The sequence below is a fragment of the Chionomys nivalis genome, chromosome 7 (genome assembly GCF_950005125.1).
Source record: "Chionomys nivalis chromosome 7, mChiNiv1.1, whole genome shotgun sequence".
NCBI lineage: Eukaryota > Metazoa > Chordata > Mammalia > Rodentia > Cricetidae > Chionomys > Chionomys nivalis.
Window position 1 is genome coordinate 74,147,230 of NC_080092.1, and position 21,993 is coordinate 74,169,222.

The 21,993-nt window shown below is 38.7% G+C and overlaps 1 protein-coding gene across 4 annotated transcripts in view; it reads left to right on the top strand.

Moving 5' to 3' along the window:
* Positions 1-21,993, top strand: part of Spag9 (sperm associated antigen 9) — a 134,110-nt gene that overhangs the window by 16,119 nt on the left and 95,998 nt on the right. For 3 of the 4 annotated variants that reach the window (XM_057773462.1, XM_057773457.1, XM_057773458.1), the window contains exon 2: positions 4,632-4,752. In XM_057773462.1, the coding sequence (XP_057629445.1) occupies positions 4,632-4,752 (121 nt within the window). Of the gene's footprint in view, positions 1-4,631; positions 4,753-17,054; positions 17,074-21,993 lie in introns of those variants that run through there. The other variant, XM_057773461.1, reaches the window with a different exon arrangement.

Consider the following 21,993-nt stretch of genomic DNA (forward strand, 5'->3'; position numbering starts at 1 on the left):
AGTTAGGTGTGGTAGCTTGTGTTTACAGTGCTGGCACTTGTAAGGCTGAGTCAATAGACCTACCTCAAGTGTGAGGCCAGCGTGCACTATGTCGTAGTTCTGTGTCATCAAGGGCTGCATAGTGGGGTCTTGCCTCAAACAAACAAAATAGAGAATAAGAGAAAAGAAAACGTGTAAAGATTAATAAATTTAGTAAAGGATTAAAAAATGGCACTTTAGGGTGTGTGGTGGTGGCACAAGCCTTTAATCCGAGCACCTGGAAGGCAGAGGCAGGTAGATCTCTGTGAGTTCAAGTACAGCCTGGTCTACAGAGTGAGTTCCAAGACAGGGTCCAAAGCTACAGAGAAACCTTGTCTCAAAAACAAACAAACAAACAAACAAACAAACAAAAAGCACTTTAAGTCTAATGAATGTTTATTGTTATGCTAGTTGTACCAGTTATAATAACCAAGCTATGGAACAAGTCAGTAGATGAAAAGATAAAAAAGTGTGTGTGTGTGTGTGTGTGTTTGTGTGAGTGTGCGTAAAATATAGTTTTATTTTATTTTTTTTGGGTCATGGTTTCTCTGTGGTTTTGGAGCCTGTCCTGGAACTAGCTCTTGTAGACCAGGCTGGTCTCCAACTCACAGAGATCCGCCTGCCTCTGCCTCCCAAGTGCTCGAATTAAAGGCGTGCGCCACCACCGCCTGGCTTAAAAATATAGTTTTATTTGGCCATAGAGAAGAATGAAATTATGTCATTTTCAGGAAATGTGGAACTGAAGATCATGGTAAGTGAAATAAGCAGAGTCACAGAGATAAATATCTCAAGTTTTCTCTCATTTGTGAAATCTAGATTTAAATGTGAATATGTACATATGTACAGATCTCTGAGATGAAACTCTAAGGGGACTGTGAGGGAAAAGGAAGAGATCTGCAGGAGAGGAGATGAGGAAGTCAGGGAAGGTAAGAATGGGAGGAAGAAACTTAGAATATCCAGCAGAACATGAACTTAACCGCATACACACTCATGTGGCATGAAAACAGAAGGGGAGTACTTGAAGAAAGGAAGGGACTAGTGGGAATCAGTGTATTTTTTTTTTTTTTTTGAATTTTCGAGACAGGGTTTCTCTGTAGTTTTTGGTTCCTGTCCTGGAACTAGCTCTTGTAGACCAGGCTGAACTCACAGACATCCGCCTGCTTCTGCCTCCCGAGTGCTGGGATTAAAGGCGTGCGCCACCACCGCCCAGCCAGAGTGTATTTAGTGAAACTTAATTTTCCTCTTTTCATGTTTGTGGTTCTTTGGTTTTTTGATTTGTTTTTGGTTGGTTCTGTGGAAAGTACTCTACCATTGAGCTATACTCCTCAGCTAGTAAACCATAAGGTTTCTCTTTGTAATTTATAACATTTTCTATGTAAATTTCAGTTTTTACTCTGCAACTTTTGTTATTGATTTGCTTAACAAACATTTTGGAACCTGCTGTATGCTGTCATTACTTTTCTCACTGATGTTATATCAGTGCGTACAACAATGCCTTTATGGAACCTACATTGTGGCAAGGACAGGCACATATAACTATATAATTTACGTAAGGTAAATTATTAAAATATTTAGTATGGGGTTTGGGAATAATTGGTGTGAAGAAGGGTAAGGAGGGTAAATAGGAAGACGAGTAAGATTTCAGTAAGAAGGTGATGTCTGAACAAAGGGCAGTAAAGAGGGAGCAAGCCATTGGTTATCTGGGAAGGAGAATTCCAAATAGCAGGAAACAATACTACTAAGCTTCAGAATACTACAGACACTCACAAGGAGCTTCATATCAAACAAGTAGGAAGATGGTGGGAAAAAGTTGTGTGGGTTCCAAGAGGCCCATTGTAAGGGTGTGGTAGATAATTTAAACCATCAGGTTTTGAGCAGAAGAGAAAGTCTGACTTGCTTTGAAAGGATGCACTTCACTATTCTGCATTGTAGAGGATCGGGGAGAAAGTGAAGAGACCATTCAGGAGGTCTATGCTAGAGCAATAATTCATACAGTAGATAATGGTGCCACAGATCAGGCTTGTAATGGAGAAAATGAGAAGGGGTCACATACGAGACAGATTTGCTGATAGATCTGATAAGAACTATTAAGGAAAGAGAAGTGTCAAAGTTGACCCTAAAATTTTAGGCATGAATACAGTCACTTAATGGACCAGAAATCAAGAGAGGATCAGGTGGGTTTTAACACACTAAGTTTAAGGTGTGTTTATTAGAACCTAAATGATGTTGCCATGTAAATAGGCTGTAAACACACACATTTGAAGTTTAGGTTTGTAATATAGAAATTTAGAAGCTGTCAGCATATAGTTATCATTTAAAGCAATGTAAATAGATGAGCTCTGACTGGAGAGATGGCTCAGAGCTTAAGAGCACTGGCTACTCTTCCAGAGGTGCAGAGTTAAATTCCCAGCACCCACAGAGTGACTCACAACCATCTATAATGAGATCTGGTGCTCTCCTCTGGCTTGCAGGCAGAACACTGCACACATGATAGATAGATAGATAGATAGATAGATAGATAGATAGATAGATAGATAGATAGATAAATAGATAGATGAGCTTACCAAAGAAAAGAGTAAACAAAGAGGGGCAGGGAGATGGCAAAATGGTAAAGAGCTTGCTGCACAAGTATAAGGACCTGAGTTTGAATCCCAGGAGCCCACATAAAATCAGGTAAGATAGTACAGGTTGGATAGTATAGGAATACCAATGTTCCTATAGTGAGACAGGTTCAGACACAAAAGAATCCCTTGAGGCTGATGGGTCAGCTAGCCTGTCACCAAACAGTAGTGAACAACAACAAAACATTGTCCTGAAGCAATACCTGAAGTTGTCCTCTGACTTCCATAGGTGCACCTGCCTTCACACATGAACATACGTGTGTGCTCACACACACACACACACACACACACACAGAGAGAGAGAGAGAGAGAGAGAGAGAGAGAGAGAGAGAGAGAGCTACACAGTGAACAAGGAGGAAGCCAGTTGCTATGGCACACACTGTAATCCCACCTGCTTGGGAGGGAGACTGAGGCAGGAGGATTGTGAGCTTTAGGCCACCTGGGCAACATTAGTAAGGTCCACTTCAAAAAACAATTTACAGGGCTATTAAGATAGCTTAGTGGATAAAGGCATTGCTTTTCAACAATGCAAGCTGGAGTCCTGGGTTCCAGTCCTAAAACCCATCTAAAGGTGGAAGGAGAGAAGAAACTCCACAGCATTGTTCTCCAACCGCCAACACACATGCAATGACACATGTACAAGAACTTATGTTAGTTTTAAAAATTATAACAAATGGAACAGAAAATGTGTCCAAGGATAGAGCACTTAAGTGTGAAGAAATTGAGAAGTAACCAGTAAAGACTACCAAGAGAGAGCAACCAGAAGATAGAAGGGAAACAAGGAAAGCCAAACAGAAGGAAGAAACTGGTTGTCAGACACTGCTGATGTAACAGTTAAGGAGAGTGAGATTTAGTGATTTCATTTAACTAATCTTTTCTTAAATTATATTTGATTGGTAGTGTTATTTCTAGCCCAGGGTCTTTTTTGAATGTAAACCTACATCATTAGATAAATCCACAAAATTACTTATTGTTGATCTTTCATATTTATTTATTTTGCAGTGCTGGAAGTAGAACCCCTACCTCCTATATGTTAGGCAAGCACAGCACCATTGAGCTACACCCAACCCCAATATCTCTTGTTAAACACTCACTTAGCAAATATTCTGTTATTCTGTTATTTTTGTATCTTCTGTATATACTATGGATTAAAGATTTGTTATCAACTCATTGAATTACAAGACTACTAAAAGATTTAGTTGTAGTGGGATATGTGTATTTCCTTTGGATGTCTGCTTTGTGAAATGATAGCATCTTACTAAATAAATTGTTATATTTTTACTTTGGTATAATTTTTAGAAAAGTTTAAAATCAGCCGAATTCATGATTTTTGAGATATCTTAGATACTGCTTTATGCATACACACAAGTACAATTATTACTATTATTATTTAAAGATTTTTTTATGTACAGTGTTCTGTCTATATATATGTCTGCAGTCCAGAAGAGGGCACCAGATCTCATTATGAATGGTTGTGAACCACCATGTGTTGCTGGGAATTGAACTCAGGACCTCAGCAAGAACAGCCAGTGCTCTTAACCTCTGAGCCATCTCTCCAGCTGTATAATTTTTTTTTAAATTTATTTTGTGTGTGATAGTTTACATGCACAGGTCAAAGGACAAATTTCAGGAGTTAATTTTCTCCTCCTACCATGAAGGTTCTGGGAATCAAATTCAGGTTGTCAGGCTTGGTGGCTTTATTGAGTCATATTGCCAGCTCTTGTTTGTTGTTGTTTTCATGTTGGGATTTTTGCATGCATGTGCGTGTACCACATATGTACCTGGTGCCTTTGAATCCCCTGGGACTGAAGTTACAGAAGAATGTTAGCTGCCGTGTGGGAACTAGAATTGGAACGGGGTCCTCCGGAAGAACAACCAGTGCTTTTAACCTTGAACCATCTCTCCAGCCCCCACTAGTTATCTTTGAAATACAGGTGTTGGAAAATATAAGATATTTGAATACTGAAAATGTATGTTGTTGTTCTTTATTAGAAATTCATTGAATTTGAAGACTCTCAAGAACAGGAAAAAAAGGATTTACAAACCCGAGTGGAATCTCTAGAATCTCAAACAAGACAACTTGAACTTAAAGCAAAAAACTATGCTGACCAGAGTAAGTAAAATGCTTTTCTCCTCATAAATACTCATTTAAGAGTGGACTACTACAGTGAGTGACTCCCCTGACATTTGACAAGGGTACCAAATATGTGCTTGGAATTGTCATCACAGAATCGAGTGTGAGAGCTGGGTGCTGGTATTAATTCCTTTTTCTTCCCGTCTCTTATGACTTCAGTCAGTGTATGTAGAAAAAGCTGAGTCAGAGATACCTGCTAGACTTGCTTTTTCGGTTGTGCTGTCTGCCTGTTTGTAGTGAGCATTCTGCTGTCTTGTTATGCAGACACCCATATGTGAAGTTTTGTTGAAGGTGATGAAGTAACACAGTTCCATTGTTTCTGTATTGCTTTGAAGTTTACTCTATAAGAGAAACTAGCCTTGAAGTATGTATAAAAAAATGACTGAAAGGCCGGGCGGTGGTGGCGCACGCCTTTAATCCCAACACTTGGGAGGCAGAGGCAGGCGATCTCATTTTAAAAAAATATTTTAGAAAAATCTAGATTTCTTTATTTTTGTGTGTGTGAGTATTTACCTGCTTGCATGTATATATGTGTATCGTGTCATACCTGATGTCCTTGCAGGTCAGAAGAGGGCAGTAGATCCCTTAGAATTGGAATTAGGAATAGTTGTAAATAATAGGAATCCAAACATACTAGGAACCCAACTCTGGCCAGAGCAGCAAGTGCTCTTAATTGCTGAACCATCTCTTTAACCCCTTAGATTCATTTTAAATGCAATTTCATGTTATTTATGACTTTTAAAATTATTTTAGTTTTCATAGATAATTTTGCCTTTTTCTAGTGAAAATGAACAAATTTAAAACTGAAATTTATAAAAAGGAATGATAGAAATTATAAAAAGAAGTGGCAAGAAACTTCACAATCCCTTTTTTCTTTAAATTTAAATTATTTAGAGGGCAGGGCACACATGGCATGGTGTCCATGTAGATATCCAACCTGGGAGAATTACTTTTTCTACCATGTGGGTCCTGGGGATCAAACTTGAGTTATCAGGCTTGGTGACAAGCACCAATGATCCATATTGCCAGCCCATGTCCCATTTCATATTATGTTTCTCACATACTCATTAAGGCTTTATACCAACACCTGTTGTTGTGTTTTGTTTTTCTGAGACGGGTCTCATTATGTATGTAGTCAGTCTGATTGAAACATCTTCCTTCATAGTGCTAGATTATAAGTGTGTGCCTCCATACCCAGCTGTGATACCTGCTGTTAAGAAACTGCCGTTGTTATGGATAACTTTTAACAACAGAAGGTGAAGTATATGTGAGAATGGAACTAAGTGCACGCTCTAGATCTCTAGAAGGGCCTAACTGAGCTAAATGCAAAGCAGTAAGAATTTGGAGCTCAAACACTAGAATCCCAAAATTCATAGGACGTTTAGCAGATATGGATTTCCAACAGAGATTTTGTTTCAGAACCTAACTTGAGCAAATAATGAGTTATATTCCATGACTTTGTGGTTTTTTTTTTGTTGTTGTTCTTTTTTTTGACTTTCGAGACAGGGTTTCTCTGTAGTTTTTGGTGCCTGTCCTGGAACTAGCTCTTGTAGACCAGGCTGGCCTCGAACTCACAGATCCGCCTGCCTCTGCCTCCGAGTGCTGGGATTAAAGGCGTGCGCCACCACCGCCCGGCATGACTTCGTGTTTTTAGGCTTGATGATACGTAAGAGTTGGGCAGCCTCCCTTGGTTAATTAAAAAGTCAGTGGTTTCTGATTCTGCTGTAGGCTCCGCTATAGATGGCTGAACACTTAAGAGAACTTGTGGTGGGCTCTAGTACACACTGGAACCAAACTGTGAACCACACATCTGGAAGAACAGTTTGTGGCTGCAGAGTTTGGTACACTTTTAAGAGTTGAACATTTTATACTCAAGAAAATTTGGCTGTTTTATTTTTGATACAGTCATTACTTTGTAGCCCAGGTTTCTGGAACTCATGTAGTCCATGCTGGCCTTGAACTCAAAGCAGTTCTTTCAGCCTGGGTATTAATACAGCTATGAACCACCATGTTCAAGACAACTTAATTTTAGAAGATAATATTTAATCCTAAATTGATTATACCTCTACTTCAGGAATTATATAGTATTCTAGAACTACACAGTAAAGATATAGTAGAACCAAACAAAATTTCATTATCTTAATGATTTTTTTTCTTCATTTGTACAAAGTATCAAGTTTTCAGTAGGAAAAAACATTTAATTGGAAAAAAATTGCGAGTTGCTCTGTAGTGGTGACGCATGCCTTTAATCTCAGTCTGGGGATGCAGAGGCAGGAGGATCTCTGTGGGTTAGAGGCCAGCCTGGTCTACCGAGTGAGTTCCAGGATAGCCAGGACTACAAAGAGAAACTCTGTCTTGAAAAACCAAAAAACCAAAAAACAAAAAAAAGGGGGGGTGGGGAGAATTGCTTATCTATAATTCTTTTAGACATCAAGTTGTTTGTTTTTGTTAAAAGAAATTCGAGCAAAAATTATAAAATGCTTAAGATTGCATTGAATTAAAAATATTATGTGTGGGGCTGGAGAGATGGCTCAGCGGTTAAGAGCATTGCCTGTTCTTCCAAAGGTCCTGAATTCAATTCCCAGCAACCACATGGTGGCTCACAGCCATCTGTAATGAGGTCTGGTGCCCTCTTCTGGCTTGCAGGCATACACACAGACAAAAATTGTATTCATAATAAATAAATAAAATATTTTAAAAAAATATTATATGTGTATGAGTGCTTTGATAATATGTATATGCACCACTTTTGTGCCTGGTGCCTGAGGGAGGATGTCAGATTAACTGCCACCAAGTGGGTACTGGAAACCAACCTTGGTCCTCTGCAGGGGCAGCAAGTGCTCTTAACCTCTGAAAAGTCTTTCCAGCCTCTGAAATCAAATTTTTTGTCTGATGATTTGTCTCACATTGAGAGGAGAAACTGTTGCTTTTCCACACAAAGGTAGATGCGGTGGGTTCCCCTTTCCCCTTTTAGGTACATTAGCCATCTTATCACTAAAAGCAAAAAACAAAAACAAAACTAAACTGTAATAAGTGTAAGCAAAACGTACTTTGTTGTTTGGTTTTTCAAGACAGGATTTCTTTGTGTAGTGGCTTGACTGTCCTGGAACTTGCTTTGTAAACCAGGTTGGCCTCGAGATCCACCCGCCTATGCCTTAAAACATACTTAAGTACTCAATAGGAGAAAGCTTGAGTATCTTAAATTTTGACCATTTCATTGTCCTAGGTTTCCTTTTCTAGCTTGGTGAATCACACTCGGCGTTTTGGAATTGTCGTGTACTGTGGAATCCATCCATTCTCATTTCTTTCTTCAGGCATTCATTGTCATGTTTGCATTTTAATTCCAAGATTTTATAAAACTTTTAATTCTCTAGAGGGAAGGAAGAATTTTTTTGACAAATATTAAAAGTAGTTTTATTTTTTGCTTTGAGACATGGTTTCACTATTCTAGCCCTAGTTGGCCTTGATCTTGGAATCTGCTCCTTCCTTCCATCCCCTCTCAGGTGCTGGGATTACAGGTATATTCCATTGCCACCACACTCAACAGTTTGAGCACTAACTTCAACTTTGTGGGTACTGGAACTGTAGATGTGGACCACGAATTACTGTTGACCCTTTTGTTGTCGTTGTTGTTGTTGTATATATGTCTATTTCTTTTTTTTTTTTTTTTTTTTTTTTTTTGGTTTTTCGAGACAGGGTTTCTCTGTGGCTTTGGAGCCTGTCCTGGAACTAGCTCTTGTAGACCAGGCTGGTCTCGAACTCACAGAGATCCGCCTGCCTCTGCCTCCCGAGTGCTGGGATTAAAGGCGTGCGCCACCATCGCCCGGCTTATATGTCTATTTCTGCCACCCCTGGGTTATATAACAAAATAAGCTGATGAAGCCATGGAGAGCAAGCCAGTAAGCAGCATTCCTCCATGACCTCTGCTTGGAGTTCCTGCGCTGACTTCCCGTCATGATGACTGTAATTGGGCTGAGTAGTTCAGATAAATCCTTTCCCTCCAAGTTGCTTTTGTTGTGGTGTTTTGTCATAGCAATAAAAAGCAAACTAGTACAAGGCTTATGAGGTATTGCAGTGACAGACTTGGCTGTGTTGTTTTGGGGAGGATCATGAAGAAGTTTGGAATGTTGGGCTAGAATGTTGAGTGCTCAGAGCTTAATGAACTGTTAAGAGACTTTGGAGGATAAGAATGCTGAGAGCAATGCAGACAATAGAGACTTGGTTTGTGATGTGTCAAGAAAAGTTTGGGAGTACCACAAATTTTTCATCAGAGCTGCTTGTGTGATATATTTGAATTGAGAATCTGGTTTTGCTGGGCAGTGGCGGAGCATGCCTTTAGCCCTAACTAACACTTGGGAGGCAGAGACAGGTGCTTTTAGTTCCAAGATAGCCTGGTCTACAGAGTGAGTTCCAGGACAGCCAGGGCTATTCAAAGAAACCCTGTCTTGAAAAATAAACAACGAATATGTGGTTTCTGATTAGCTGGGTCTGAAGAATCAGCTGTGACTAACAAGAAACTAATGCCAATGAAAACTACACCTTTGTTTCACTGGCACAGTTGAAATTGTCTGCAACAATAAAAAACTGCTGTGACTAACAAGAAATCAGTATCATTGAGGCGAAATCTTCTGGGAAGTATTTCCTCATGATCAGCACACAGAAGCTGCGATGATCCATAGGTACAAAGCTGTATGTTAAGTTGGCAGCTGAACTTGGTAATGTGTAAGTTTCCCACATAGTACTGATTTTGAAGGCATGAAGGGAATCATGGAGATCATAGGCTTATCCCTGTTTGGTAGTGTTGGAGTCTCTGAAGAGAGGCCACAAGAGGCCATTGTTGAAGGTACAGCCTCAGTTGTGTGAAAAGATTGGGAGGGTTGTAGAGAGAGGCTGAGGCTTGACACTATGTAGCAGGGTTAGAGTCCCTGAAAAGAGTCCAGGAGAGGCCATTAGTGGAGGTGTGTAGCTATAGTGAAGGCCTCAGTGTAGTGTAGATTCCAGGACAATGGACAACCATTAAAAGATAGTAGCAGATGTAACTTGGAGTCAGCTTGAGCCTTCCAGACAAGTTGTGTATGCTGAGAATAGCAAAACCAGAGAAGTGGATCTTCCCAAACTCTGTGGAACCCAGAAGACTGTGAATGAATCCCAGATGCCAGTCATTGAGTTACAGGATTTAATTTTTTCTGCTGAATCTTTATTTTACTTTTATTTGATTGTGGTTGTTCCCTGGCTCTTCCCTCTTGGAATAGGAACTTATTTTTTGATTTTACAGAGGCCCAAAGTTGAGAGACTTTGAACTTTAAGAGACACTGGATATTTTAGTCTGAACTTTTTTTTTCCCCTCAAGACAGGGTTTCTCTGAAGCTTTGGAGTCTGGAACTACTAGCTCTTGTAGACCAGGCTGGCCTCGAACTCACAGAGACCCACCTGCCTCTGCCTCCTAAGTGCTGGGATTAACGGCTTTAGTCTGAACTTTTATTTTTTTAAAGGGAACAAGGTTGTTTTTGTTTTTTTAAATATTTATTTATTTATTATGTATGTAATATTCTGTCTGTGTGTATGTCTTCAGGCCAGAAGAGGGTACCAGACCTCATTACAGATGGTTGTGAGCCACCATGTGGTTGCCGGGAATTGAACTCAGGACCTTTGGAAGATGCTCTTAACCGCTGAGCCATCTCTCCAGCCCTAGTCTGAACTTTTAAAGTGTTTCTTTTCTTTTCTTTTTTTTTTAAGACTGGAACTTTGAAATTTTTATTACTATGTTTTATATTTGTGATATTAGTATGGGATCTTGGTGATAAACAAGAAAAGGAAAGTTATGATTTAGTAGTAATGTGTTTGTCAAGTTGACTAGGGGTGGAATGTGCTGGCTAGTTTTTTGTCAGCTTGATACAAACTAGAGTCATCTAGGGAACCTCAAGTGAGAAAAAAAACGCCATCATCAAATTGGCCTGTAGGCAGGCCTATAGGTCATTTTCTTGATTAATGATTGGTGTGGACAGTGCCCCCCTGGGCAGGTTGTTCTGGGTTGTGTGAGAAAGCAGACTGCGTGAGCCTGGAGAGCAAGCCAGCACACAGCATTGCTCTGTGGTCTCTGCTTCGGTTCCTGATTCAAGTTCCCATCCTGACTTCTCTTTGCGATAGACTATGATTGAGATGACTAAGTCAAATAAACCCTTTCCAAGTTGCTTTTGTTTTGTTTTGTTGTGTTTTGTTTTTCGAGACTGGATTTTTCTGTAGCTTTGGAGTCTGTCCTGGAACTAGCTCTTGTAGACCAGGCTGGCCTCGAACTCACAGAAATCTGCCTGCCTCCTTCTCCTCCCAAATGCTGGGATTAAGGCCGTGCACCACCACCACCTGGTAGTTTTTTTCACCTCCCCTTTATGCTTACACATACCTCTGGAGGCTCCAGAAACGCTATCCTTCTCCTTTGGGGCAGGGTTATTGATTTAGAGTTCACCAATTAGATTAAATGACTGGCCAGAGAGCCTCAAGGATCCGCCTGTCTCTACCTCCCCAGGGCTGGAATTATAAACATACCTTTATGTCCAGCATTTTCACCTGAGTTCTGGGAACTGAACTCAGTTATTCAAGTTTGAAAGGCAAGCACTTTACTCACTGAGCTGTCTCCCCACCTCTTACTTAGTTTCTTAATTAAAAAAAGAATATTTTTGAGTGTCTGTATGTGTCTGTGAGTGATGTTTGTTGCACATGTGTGGCAGTCAGAGATTCAGGTCTCTTTTTCCATCTATGGACATCAAACTCAGGTTGTCAGATGCGTGTGGCAAATATTTTGCCAGCTGAGTCCTTTCACTGGCTCAGACCCTTAATTGAAAAACATTATTTTACTTAAAATATATGTATGTGTTTGCCTTTGCTGTGCCCATGTGCCATGGCATGCATGTGGAAATCAGAGCTAACTTTCAGGATTTGGTGTTCTCCTACAATGTGGACCCCAGGAATTGAACTCAAGTCATCAGACTTGGTAGCAGATAATCTTTATCTGCTGAGCTATCTATCTATCTATCTATCTATCTATCTATCTATCTATCTATCTATCTATCTCCAAGCCCCTTAATTTTTGAATAGATGGTGGCAAGAACTAATTATTAGTGTCATTGGTGTCTTATAGTCATGGGAATCCAGGTCTAGAAATAAGAACTTTTTAAGAGATAAAAATAAATTTCTGTACACTATGTTATACTGTGTTTTATTTTATTTATTTACACAGGTCTTTAGATATAGTCAGTGCTGGCCTAAACTCTCCACCCCTCCAGCCTCAGTCTCCTGAATGCTGAGATTAGAGGTGTGTAGTACCACATTGACTTCAATTTCTACATTTGTGTCTGAACAATGGAAAGTCTCTAATTGTAAATTATTGAACGTGTCAGTTCTGGTTGGTGTGTTTCAAGGCATGTATTCTTTTAAAAATAGTCATTAGAAGTCCAAGTTCTGTTCTGAAAACCACTTTCTTTTTTTAAAAGGGGAAATTTTGGTTGTAGTTTTTTTTCTACATGAAAGCAAGAAAGGGTAAATAAACAGGAACTGAATTAAAGGGTATTCACAGCCTAAATTTTTTTTATCAGTTATTTGGATAGATAGGCTGTGCATGTGTGCTACAGTGCATATGTGGCAGAAGAGAAAAGCTTGTGCAACTGCCTCTGCCCGTCTCCCATGTGGGTCCTGGGAATTGAAGTGAGGCCATCAGCCTGGCGGCAGTGGTCTCTACTAGCTGAGCCATCTCAACAGCCTTCTTTACAGCTTTAGATAGTGTGAATTTTATCAGATAGTGGTATGGCTCAGCTACATTGAAAAGCTGAGTCTTAGTTTTTTTTCACAATTTTGTGATAATGTTTGAGTTTGGAGATTTCTGGTTGTTCTTTCAAACTTTGAACTAACTTAAAATACCTTTGATTTATTCAACATAAGCAAAACATTTTGAAAAATGCTTTATGTTCTTTTCCAAGAGTAACAGTGATACTCCTGATGATTAACATCCCATGATGCTTCAAGAGGAATCTGAAATATATATGGTGTGTAAGAAATAGGTAAATTGAAGAAGTCTAATTTGGAACTTTACAGCTAATGAACTTTGCCATTCGTAGTGTGGCAGTAATTTTATTTAAAATCTGAAAATACCTAATACATTACTTGTTTCTGCCTTATGACTATTCTATCTTATAAGCCACATATTGAATGAGTCAAGTAAATATAGCCATTTAAACATAATTAAGTAAGGTGGGGGAAAGAAGTTTAGGTTCATGGCCTTCAAGTCTGTTTGTTTTTTCCCAACACTCAACTTTGTATATTAAGTATTTTCTCACTGTATGACATATATATGTACATATATCTATCTTAATTTTTATTTATTGGGCAAACAACACACATGATTGTTAGGAGGGCAACTTTGTAAAATAGGTTCCTTCTTTTTTTTAAAAAAAAAAGATTTATTTATTTATTATGTATTGTGTCTGCCTCCATGTATGCCCGCATGCCAGAAGAGGGCGCCAGATCTCATTACATATGGTTGTGAGCCACCCTGTGGTTGCTGGGAATTGAACTCAGGACCTCTGGGAGAGCAGACAGTGCTTTTAATCTCTGAGCCATCTCTCCAGCCCCTGTAAAATGGGTTCTTTCTCCTTGTACCTTTATATGGGATCTGAGGATCTTAACTCAGGTTTATAGGTTAATGAAGCAAATGTCTACCCCCTGAGATATTTTGGTAGTCCTAATCAATTTTTTTTTTTTTTTGATTTTTCGAGACAGGGTTTCTCTGGTTTTTCAAGCCTGTCCTGGAACTAGCTCTTGTAGACCAGGCTGGTCTCGAACTCACAGAGATCCGCCTGCCTCTGCCTCCCAAGTGCTGGAATTAAAGGCGTGCGCCACCACTGCCCGGCCCTAATCAATTATTTAAAGTGGTTTTTTTGTTGTTGTTGCTGTTTTGTTATTTTTTGGGGGGTGGGGATGGTTCAAGGCAGGGTTTCTCTGTATAACAGCCCTGGCTATCCCGGAACTGCTTTGTAGACCAGGCTGGCCTTGAACTCACAGAGAACCACGCCTCTACCTCCCAAGTGCCAGGATTAAAGGCGCGCGCCACCACTGCCCAGTTTAAAAGTTTTTTTAATACAACATTTATTTAGCATGCGTGTGTTTTTGTGTATATGTGTATGTGCCACATCATGCATGTGGAGGTCACAGAAAACTTGGAAGAGTTATTTGTTACTCTTTCTACCTTGTGGACCCTAGGGATTGAACTCAGGTCATCAGGCTGGTGAAGCAAGTGCCTTTATTCACCAAGCCATTTCACTTGGCCCCTAGTCAATTCTTTAAATGTCTGCATACTTGAACACCTGGGCTCTAGGAAACCCTGTTTCAAAAACAAAAAGAAAAAGAAAGAAAAGAAAAGAAAAAAAAAAGCCTAACAATCAAGTAGGAATTTTTTTGGTTTTTTGAGAAAGGGTTTCTCTGTAGCTTTGGAGCCTGTCCTGGAACTCACTCTTTAGACCAGGCTGGTCTCGAACACACAAGATCCACCTGCCTTTGACTCCTGAGTGCTGAGATTAAAGGCATGTGCACCACCACTGCCCAGCTTAAAGTAGGAATTGTAATTCACTAGTTGGGGAACTTTACAAGAGGACTAAAGCAAACAAAACCCAAAGCTTTTCCTCTACTGCTTACTTTCTTGGTTGGTTGTTTGGACATTTTTTCCCTAATAAATGAAGCATATTGTAGTAGATACTGTTTCACTTCATTGGTTTTCCCTCTTGTCATGATTTTCTTAGAATGTGTTTAAGGAAGCTGGTCAAGGAGCAGGGACACTTTTAGTACTTCATAACAGTCACGTGCTGTCATAGTTTCTGATTTGGGATATTAGTTAACAACGTATCACCACTCAGAGCGGATACAGAACTTCTTGTTAGGCTGCTTGCTCTGGAACTGATTGCCCTCCACTCCGCTCCTAAGTTTAGATTCCTTTCCCCAAGGTACTGTGTTAATTGCCTTTTGTGATGTTTAAGATGAAGATTTAGATGACAATGATTTTTAAGCTATTTGAAAACTCTAACTCTGCCTTGCTGCTTTTGAGTGAAAATCCTTTGTTTTGCTTTTTAAATTTTAATTTTGAGTTGGTGGATGTTTTGCCTGCATATATGACTATGTACAACTTGTGTGCCTAGTGCCAGAGGAGATAGGAAGAGGGTATCAGATCTCCCGGAACTGGAGTTATAGATGGTTGTGAGCAGCCAGGTATCTTTTGCAAGAGCAGCCAGTGTTCCTAATTGGTGAATCATCTCTCCAGCTTTATTTTAGAGACAGGATCTCACTACATGGACCAGGCTAGTCTTGAACTCACAGAGACCTACCTACTTCTGCCTCCCCAGTGTTGAAATTAAAGGCTCGTGCTACCATGTTTAGCTTGAAAATCCATAGAAAATATTGAAAACATGTATTACAACCTGTTTTGATCTTTCTACACTTTCTGTACCTCACTGAGATCTTCATTTACCTTTTCAATTTGATGATCTTAGTCTAGTAAGATGCTCTAAGCCTTCATCTTGAAACTTTGTTATTGGAAGGAAAGTATTTCTTTGTCTTAACAGTAGCCACTCGATTAGTTGGAGACTCTGTAAAACTACTATTGTCATTAACACACTGTGTTTTAAAAGAATACATGGCTCCAAACAGACCTTCCAAGCAAGGTCTTTTAATGAGGTGGTTAGTAGTTGATAATTGCACGCCTCCAAGAAAGAGAAATAGATTTAAGAAGTTTACTAGGTCTGTTTTCATACCTGTGTTAATATTGGAGGGAGCTTAAATCTTCAGGCTGATGAAAACTTTGTCAGCTCCTTTGCTGTGCTTGACCATAAATATTAATATTCTGAAGAGAGGGCAGGAACATTGCTTGGTGGTAGAATGCCTGCCTAGTGTAACACTCCAGCTTCAATCTCTAGCACTACAATAAAAAGAAATAAATGTTGGATAATAATGAATAAGTCAACTTACCCATTTTAGTTTCATCTTATCAATAGAAAAGTCTCTTCTACATAATTTTAGAGTGACAGAGTTAGGTAACTGATGTGTGGTTTTGTTGAAAGCATGCACTTTTTAAAAAGGTAACTTTAGAAGTTTCAGGATTATATTTCTTAATTGAAAGAACTTGGAATTAATTGTGCAGAAGGTTATTTTTAATTCATTTAGTTCTTTTAGGTTTGGAAATCTGTGTATTTAATAAACTTTTTTGAGGGCTTTAAAAAAAAGCCTGTATATCAAAGGTAAAGCAGAAAATCAGTACAGTAAAAGTTATGCAAATGATAATAGTTACTGTTTCTGCATTATTTGATAACACTGTCTTCTACTCTGGTTTATGTTTTATTGTCTGTATTTGGGCTCTTCCACTTTTATAGTCTAGTGTTTTCTACTGAGAATATTAAAAGGTGTAATTTATAATCAATATCTAGGATTAAAGGTATCAGAGAATAAAGATCAAAGGATTTCTGTTCATTTAGAGAGCAGGAAAATAAATTAATTGATTTTTTTTTTTCCCTTCACATATATGAAGGGATGAATGGTTAAGGCAGATACCAAGCTGTCTTCTATAATTTCAGAAGATTAAATTAAGGAAATCATTTTGTTGGTTTTGGTATGTTATGAGGAAGTGTTTTGTGATCATATGGGTGATAATACACTCGGTATATATGATGAGGTAAAGCATGGCCCCTCTTTGAGACTGTACATTGGAGAGAAGCCAGATTTCTGTTGTGGCATGGGAGACATCTTGAAGGCAGTGACCTAGATTGTTAGAAGTCCTTAACATTGGAAGTTTTTGAAGTTATCACATTTCTGTTTTAAGGATCATTGATTCATGAGAGTTTAAAAATATCATTGAACGTTTTTTGATTAATGACATGTAATATCTTTCTGAAAATCTTCTGACAGATGTGGTGAAGGCCTTGGTCAAGGGCAGGTTTCTATCACTGTTTTGATGTGTTGTCTGAGATTGCTTGCTTCTAAGTCAGCACTTGGTTCTTGTTTACTCTTTGGGCTTTTGATGCTAAATTCTTGGAGAGTCTGAAAGGCCAATGTTAATTCTTTGAGGTCCAGTAACAATTGGATTATCTGCCTTCACGAACAGTAAGAACTAATGATTCCTTTTGAGAAGGCAAATAATAGTCGGATGTGGCATTCTAGCGGGTCTGTTTCTCTTTCTCCCCCCCATAGGCCTATCAGCAATCTGATGGGGCAGAAGACAACAGAGATGGAAGGTGTTCCAAACTTGGCAAAGGCCACCAATCTGAGGAGGTAAGCTCTGATTTTGAACCGCCAGAGCAGCAGGTGGCTCTTCCTGCCTTAATCATATCCTCATGCTCTTTGGAAAGCCTAATAGAAAGAGCATTCAAAATGAGCTAAAATATTTCCATCAGCTTTTATTAGAGGGGAAGTTTTAGATTATTTTTTGGATGTTCTGTTTCTTGCTCCTTTCCCCTTTCCCTTTTAGACCCAGCTATTTTATTTTTTTTCCCCCAGAAAATTAGCGCTTAAAAACTGGCCCGTTGCTTATCTGTTGTTTGTGGATAGATAATCATGAATAGATTCTTGTTTATTTCCAACGAATGCTAGGTTTATAGCTAATCTTGATGATGAGTATAATAATCTCAAGAGTTTAAGGTTTTTCCTGACATCTTTTTAAAGTTTGGATTCAGTCATTAAGAAGAAATGATTTTCTATTATATCCTAGATGTAATGCAGCATAGGTGTTGGCCAATTTTATGGTACTTGAGGCTGTGGGGGATGTGTACAGCTCTTGTCCAGATGGGGTTTTTCTTCCTACTTTCCCTTTTCTCCCCCCCCCCCCCGTTTTTTTCTTCTTTACTGATTTCTTAGTGGCACTCAGGGCTCTTGAGATGGCTTTCCTTGTGTTAAAAGATATTTTCAGAAGTGGTTTTACCATTTACTGTTACTTAGGCCTTGAGTAATCTGTACTTGATATGTTGTATGGAGTTATTGTATTTTCAGAAAAGAGTGAGTGCTTCTGAAGTTGTATTATTAATCCCGGTACATTGTATATTATCTAAGCATATGTATATAGTACATAATTAATGTATTTATATGATCATTGTATGAATATGATTTGTAGTATATGTGCCTAAGAAGGTAAAATTGGCATTTAGATCATAGTACAGGTAAAGAAAACATGAAACACAGAAATTATCAACTGTTTGTGTCTAGACACTAGATACTTTTTATAGGCATTAGGAAAAGAAAATAACTGCCAGAGGTGTGCTCCCAGTGACAAAGCTGTAACTGCCCCTAAAGCATGGCTCTATGGCCTGGAATACCTTCTGTGAGGACTTTAATATGTATTTAAAAACTAAAGCACATTTTAAACTTAACTTTGGTTGCTGTAACATACAAGCCATGAAAATTATACAGCTGCAGATTGTATAACAATGTTTCAGTCTGATGACTGCATTTATCCTCTGAAGTTTTATTACCTCCTGACAATCATAGCTGAGTTTGTGTGAGTTTACATTTTTGCACAGTGATGAAATTGGATAGTCAGGCATTTCTGAGAGTATATCTCTATTGTTAAGACACATGACTGCATAATAACTTGTTATTTATGTAAAATTTTAGAAGTTAAATGTTTCTGGTAACACCTTACAAGCTGAAAGACTAGAGCAGAAAGGGAGGATTGATTGGGTGTGGGCAGTTTAGGACAGGTTAGGCATAGGGGTAGAACACATAGCTAGAGATTGGGCTATGCAGTAGGAAACTACTTTGATTTATAAAGGGGGCCTTTGCCTCAGCTTAGGAGCTTTTGTTAGGTGGTGATTTTGGTTAAGTGCTGAGCCTAGGGAATGAATGTATTTAAAGTTTAGCAGCTACCTATGTATTCTTCTTACTGTAGGTTACTTGGGAAAGAGAAGACTATTTTTCTTTTCTTTTCTTTTCGTTTTTTTTTTTTTTTTTTTTTGGTTTTTCGAGACAGGTTTTCTCTGTGGTTTTAGAGCCTGTCCTGGAACTAGCTCTTGTAGATCAGACTGGTCTCGAACTCACAGAGATCCGCCTGCCTCTGCCTCCCAAGTTCTGGGATTAAAGGCGTGCACCACCACCGCCTGGCCTTTCATTTGTTTTTGTTTTTTGTTTTTTGGTTTTTTTTTTTTTTTTTTTTTTTTTTTGGTTTTTCGAGACAGGGTTTCTCTGTAGCTTTGGTGCCTGTCCTGGAACTAGCTCTTGTAGACCAGGCTGCTTTCATTTGTTTTTTAAGGAAGAATCAAACTTAACCCAGGAAGGCCTTAAACTTGATAGTAGCTGAGGATGGTCTTGAAATTGAACTCTTGATTCTCCTACCTTTGTCTCCTAAGTGCTTTCATGCCCAACCTAGTTGAAAGTGTATTAAAATTCATTTTAATTAAAAAAAATTAACTTTTGAGCTTAGTGGACATTTTGCTCTTATGAAAATAACTGATAAAAATAAACTATAATGGAAATCTATATAATGGATATACTTCAGCTCCAATACTGCAAAATACATACTACTAAGTGAAAAAAGTAATTTGAGGGGGTGGGAGAGATGGCTCAGAGGTTAAGAGCATTGCCTGCTCTTCCAAAGGTCCTGAGTTCAATTCCCAGCAACCACATGGTGGCTCACAACCATCTGTAATGAGGTCTGGTGCCCTCTTCTGGCCTGCAGGCATACACACCGACAGAATATTGTATAATAAATAAATAAATAAATATTTTTAAAAAAAAGTAATTTGAAAATACTATATACTGTATGATCCTGACTATATGATATTATGGAAAAAAACTATGAGATCAGTACAGAGATCAGAGACAATGTTCCATTCTTACTAGGGGTTATGATAGAGGAAAAGTTGTGTTTGTGTTGGGGCAAGGGATAGGGCTCAGTTTTATATCAGTTTTAAAAAGTCCGTTGAAACACTGAATACAGCACACACCTATAATCTTGGCCCTCCAGATACTGAGGAGAATTACTGTGAGTTTTGAGGCCAGCTGGGCTACACAGTAGCTAAGACCCTGCCTCAAAAATAAATAAAAGAAACAAAAGCAACATAAAAAAATAAACTTGACATATAAAATGTTAGCCAAGACTGCATAGTAAGATTCTGTCTCCAAAGAAAACTAACACATGAGGGACAAGTCATCTGCATTCCGTAACTCCTATTTATTTATCTTGTACATACGTACTTATGTATGAATGCATGTTTGTCTTCTATCTAATCTCATGTGTCTATCCATTCCATCCAGCCATCCATTCATCAATTCATCCACCTACCTACCTGTCAGTCAGTCAACAATCTCTTTTGCTATAGAGGCCAGACTGATTTCAAACTGTCTTGCCTCACTTTTCTAAGAGCTAGGGTTACAGGTGTTTGGTATCCTATCTAGCTTCATATGTTGTTTTAGAGAAAAATTAGAAAATGGTGCCACATGGAAATAAATGAAACAAAATAATCCTAATGACCAGAAAGCTCTGAATGGTAGGGATAATCTGCATTTTTAAAGTTTATTTATTTTTATTTTATGTGCATTGGTGTTTTGTCTGCATGTATATCTGTGTGAGAGTGTTAGATCTTGGAGTTACAGTTGTGAGCTGCCATATAGGTGCTAGGAATTGAACCCAGACCCTCTGAATCTGGAAGATCAGTCGGTGGGTGCGCTTAACCACTGAGCTATTTCTTCAGTCCCCCAATTTGAAATGTTTAAGAAAAACAAAGCAATTGACCTTTAAGGAATATTTGTGCCAATCCTAATGATGATCAATATTAATTCAAATAAATATTGGAAATAACAGAAGTTAGTCCTATATTGGGGTTATAATATCTAGTTCCTAACAGTCTTGCAAAAATATTGAAAAGCCTTGAAAAATATTTTAGTAAAGCATGCAAACCAAAGCTGATTAGTAAGCTAATATAAAATCAGTCAGGATCTATTTCTGGAAGGTGTTGGCTCTGTAACTTGGCCTGGTCTTAGGAAATACTATGCATATCTAAGCATCTCTAAGGTGTGCTTAATCATATTTAGTTGTGTTTTAGTTTATGAAAGCTACTAACTACAAATGTAAATATTATTTGTCACAATCTGGAAGTTAAAGGTCAAGATTAAGCTATAACCAGGATGCTTTTTTATTTTTTTCTCCCTTGAAGCCCTTCTTGGCTTGCAGGTAGTCTTCTTTTCTCTGCATGCCCACATGGCCATTGCTGTGTGTGTATAGAGAGAGCTCTAGTGTCTCTGTCTTAGAAGGGTACCAGTCCTAATGGGTTAGTGTCCTTTCCTATCCATTATATTTCTAAAGACTAATGCAAACACAGTTGCATGGGGAGGTAGGGCCTCTATCTATGCATTTTGGAGATGAAGGTACAATTTAGTCCTTAACAAAAGATCTGTGTTCTCCTTGGGGTTTGGGAATGAAGGGTGGTGTGACTTGACACACTAGATATGTAGTAAAATCTTGTGGACTATTGTAAGAGTGTTTCTCTACTTTAAACAAAACAGGAATAGTTGAAGACAGGGTTTATCTGTGTAGTCCTGGGTGTCCTTGAACTCACAGAGATCCTCCTGTCTCTGCCTCCCAGGTGCTGAGATTAAGACCATCACCACTACGCCTAGTTTAGATTTTGAAAATGAGATACACTGATTTTACTTGATAGATGGTGTGCTAAATCTTTTCACTGCTAGAACAAAATACCTTATGTGAACAACTTGATGAATGAGAAATATATTTTGGCTCCTGGTATCAGAGATTTCAATCCTGTGGGTGGGGAGAATATGACCAAAAGCAGAGATGGAGGGAAAAAGTGGGGACCAGGTATAACCTTCAAATTCAGGGCCCAGTAACCTACCTCCCCCCGTTAGTTACCATTTCCACCATCTCCCCAAATAGAACATCAGCTTGGTACCAAGTATTCATCTTACAAGCTTGTGGAAGATATTTCAGTTTGACATAACAGTTGGAATTGTGTGGAGGAAGAGGAGGAAGGGAAATAAGGAGAGAGCAGGTGTGGGTGTGGGGTGGCTCTAGGACCTCTGTAAGATTATAGGAACGAGCTGCTTTAGGGACAGTTGTTTTGGTTTTGTAAACATATTACTGTTCATATTGTTTCTCTTTCTTTCTTCTTTTCTTTTCTTCGTTTTTTCTTTCTTTCTTTTTTTTTGGTTTTTGTTTTGTTTGTTTGTAGACAGGGTCTCACTCTG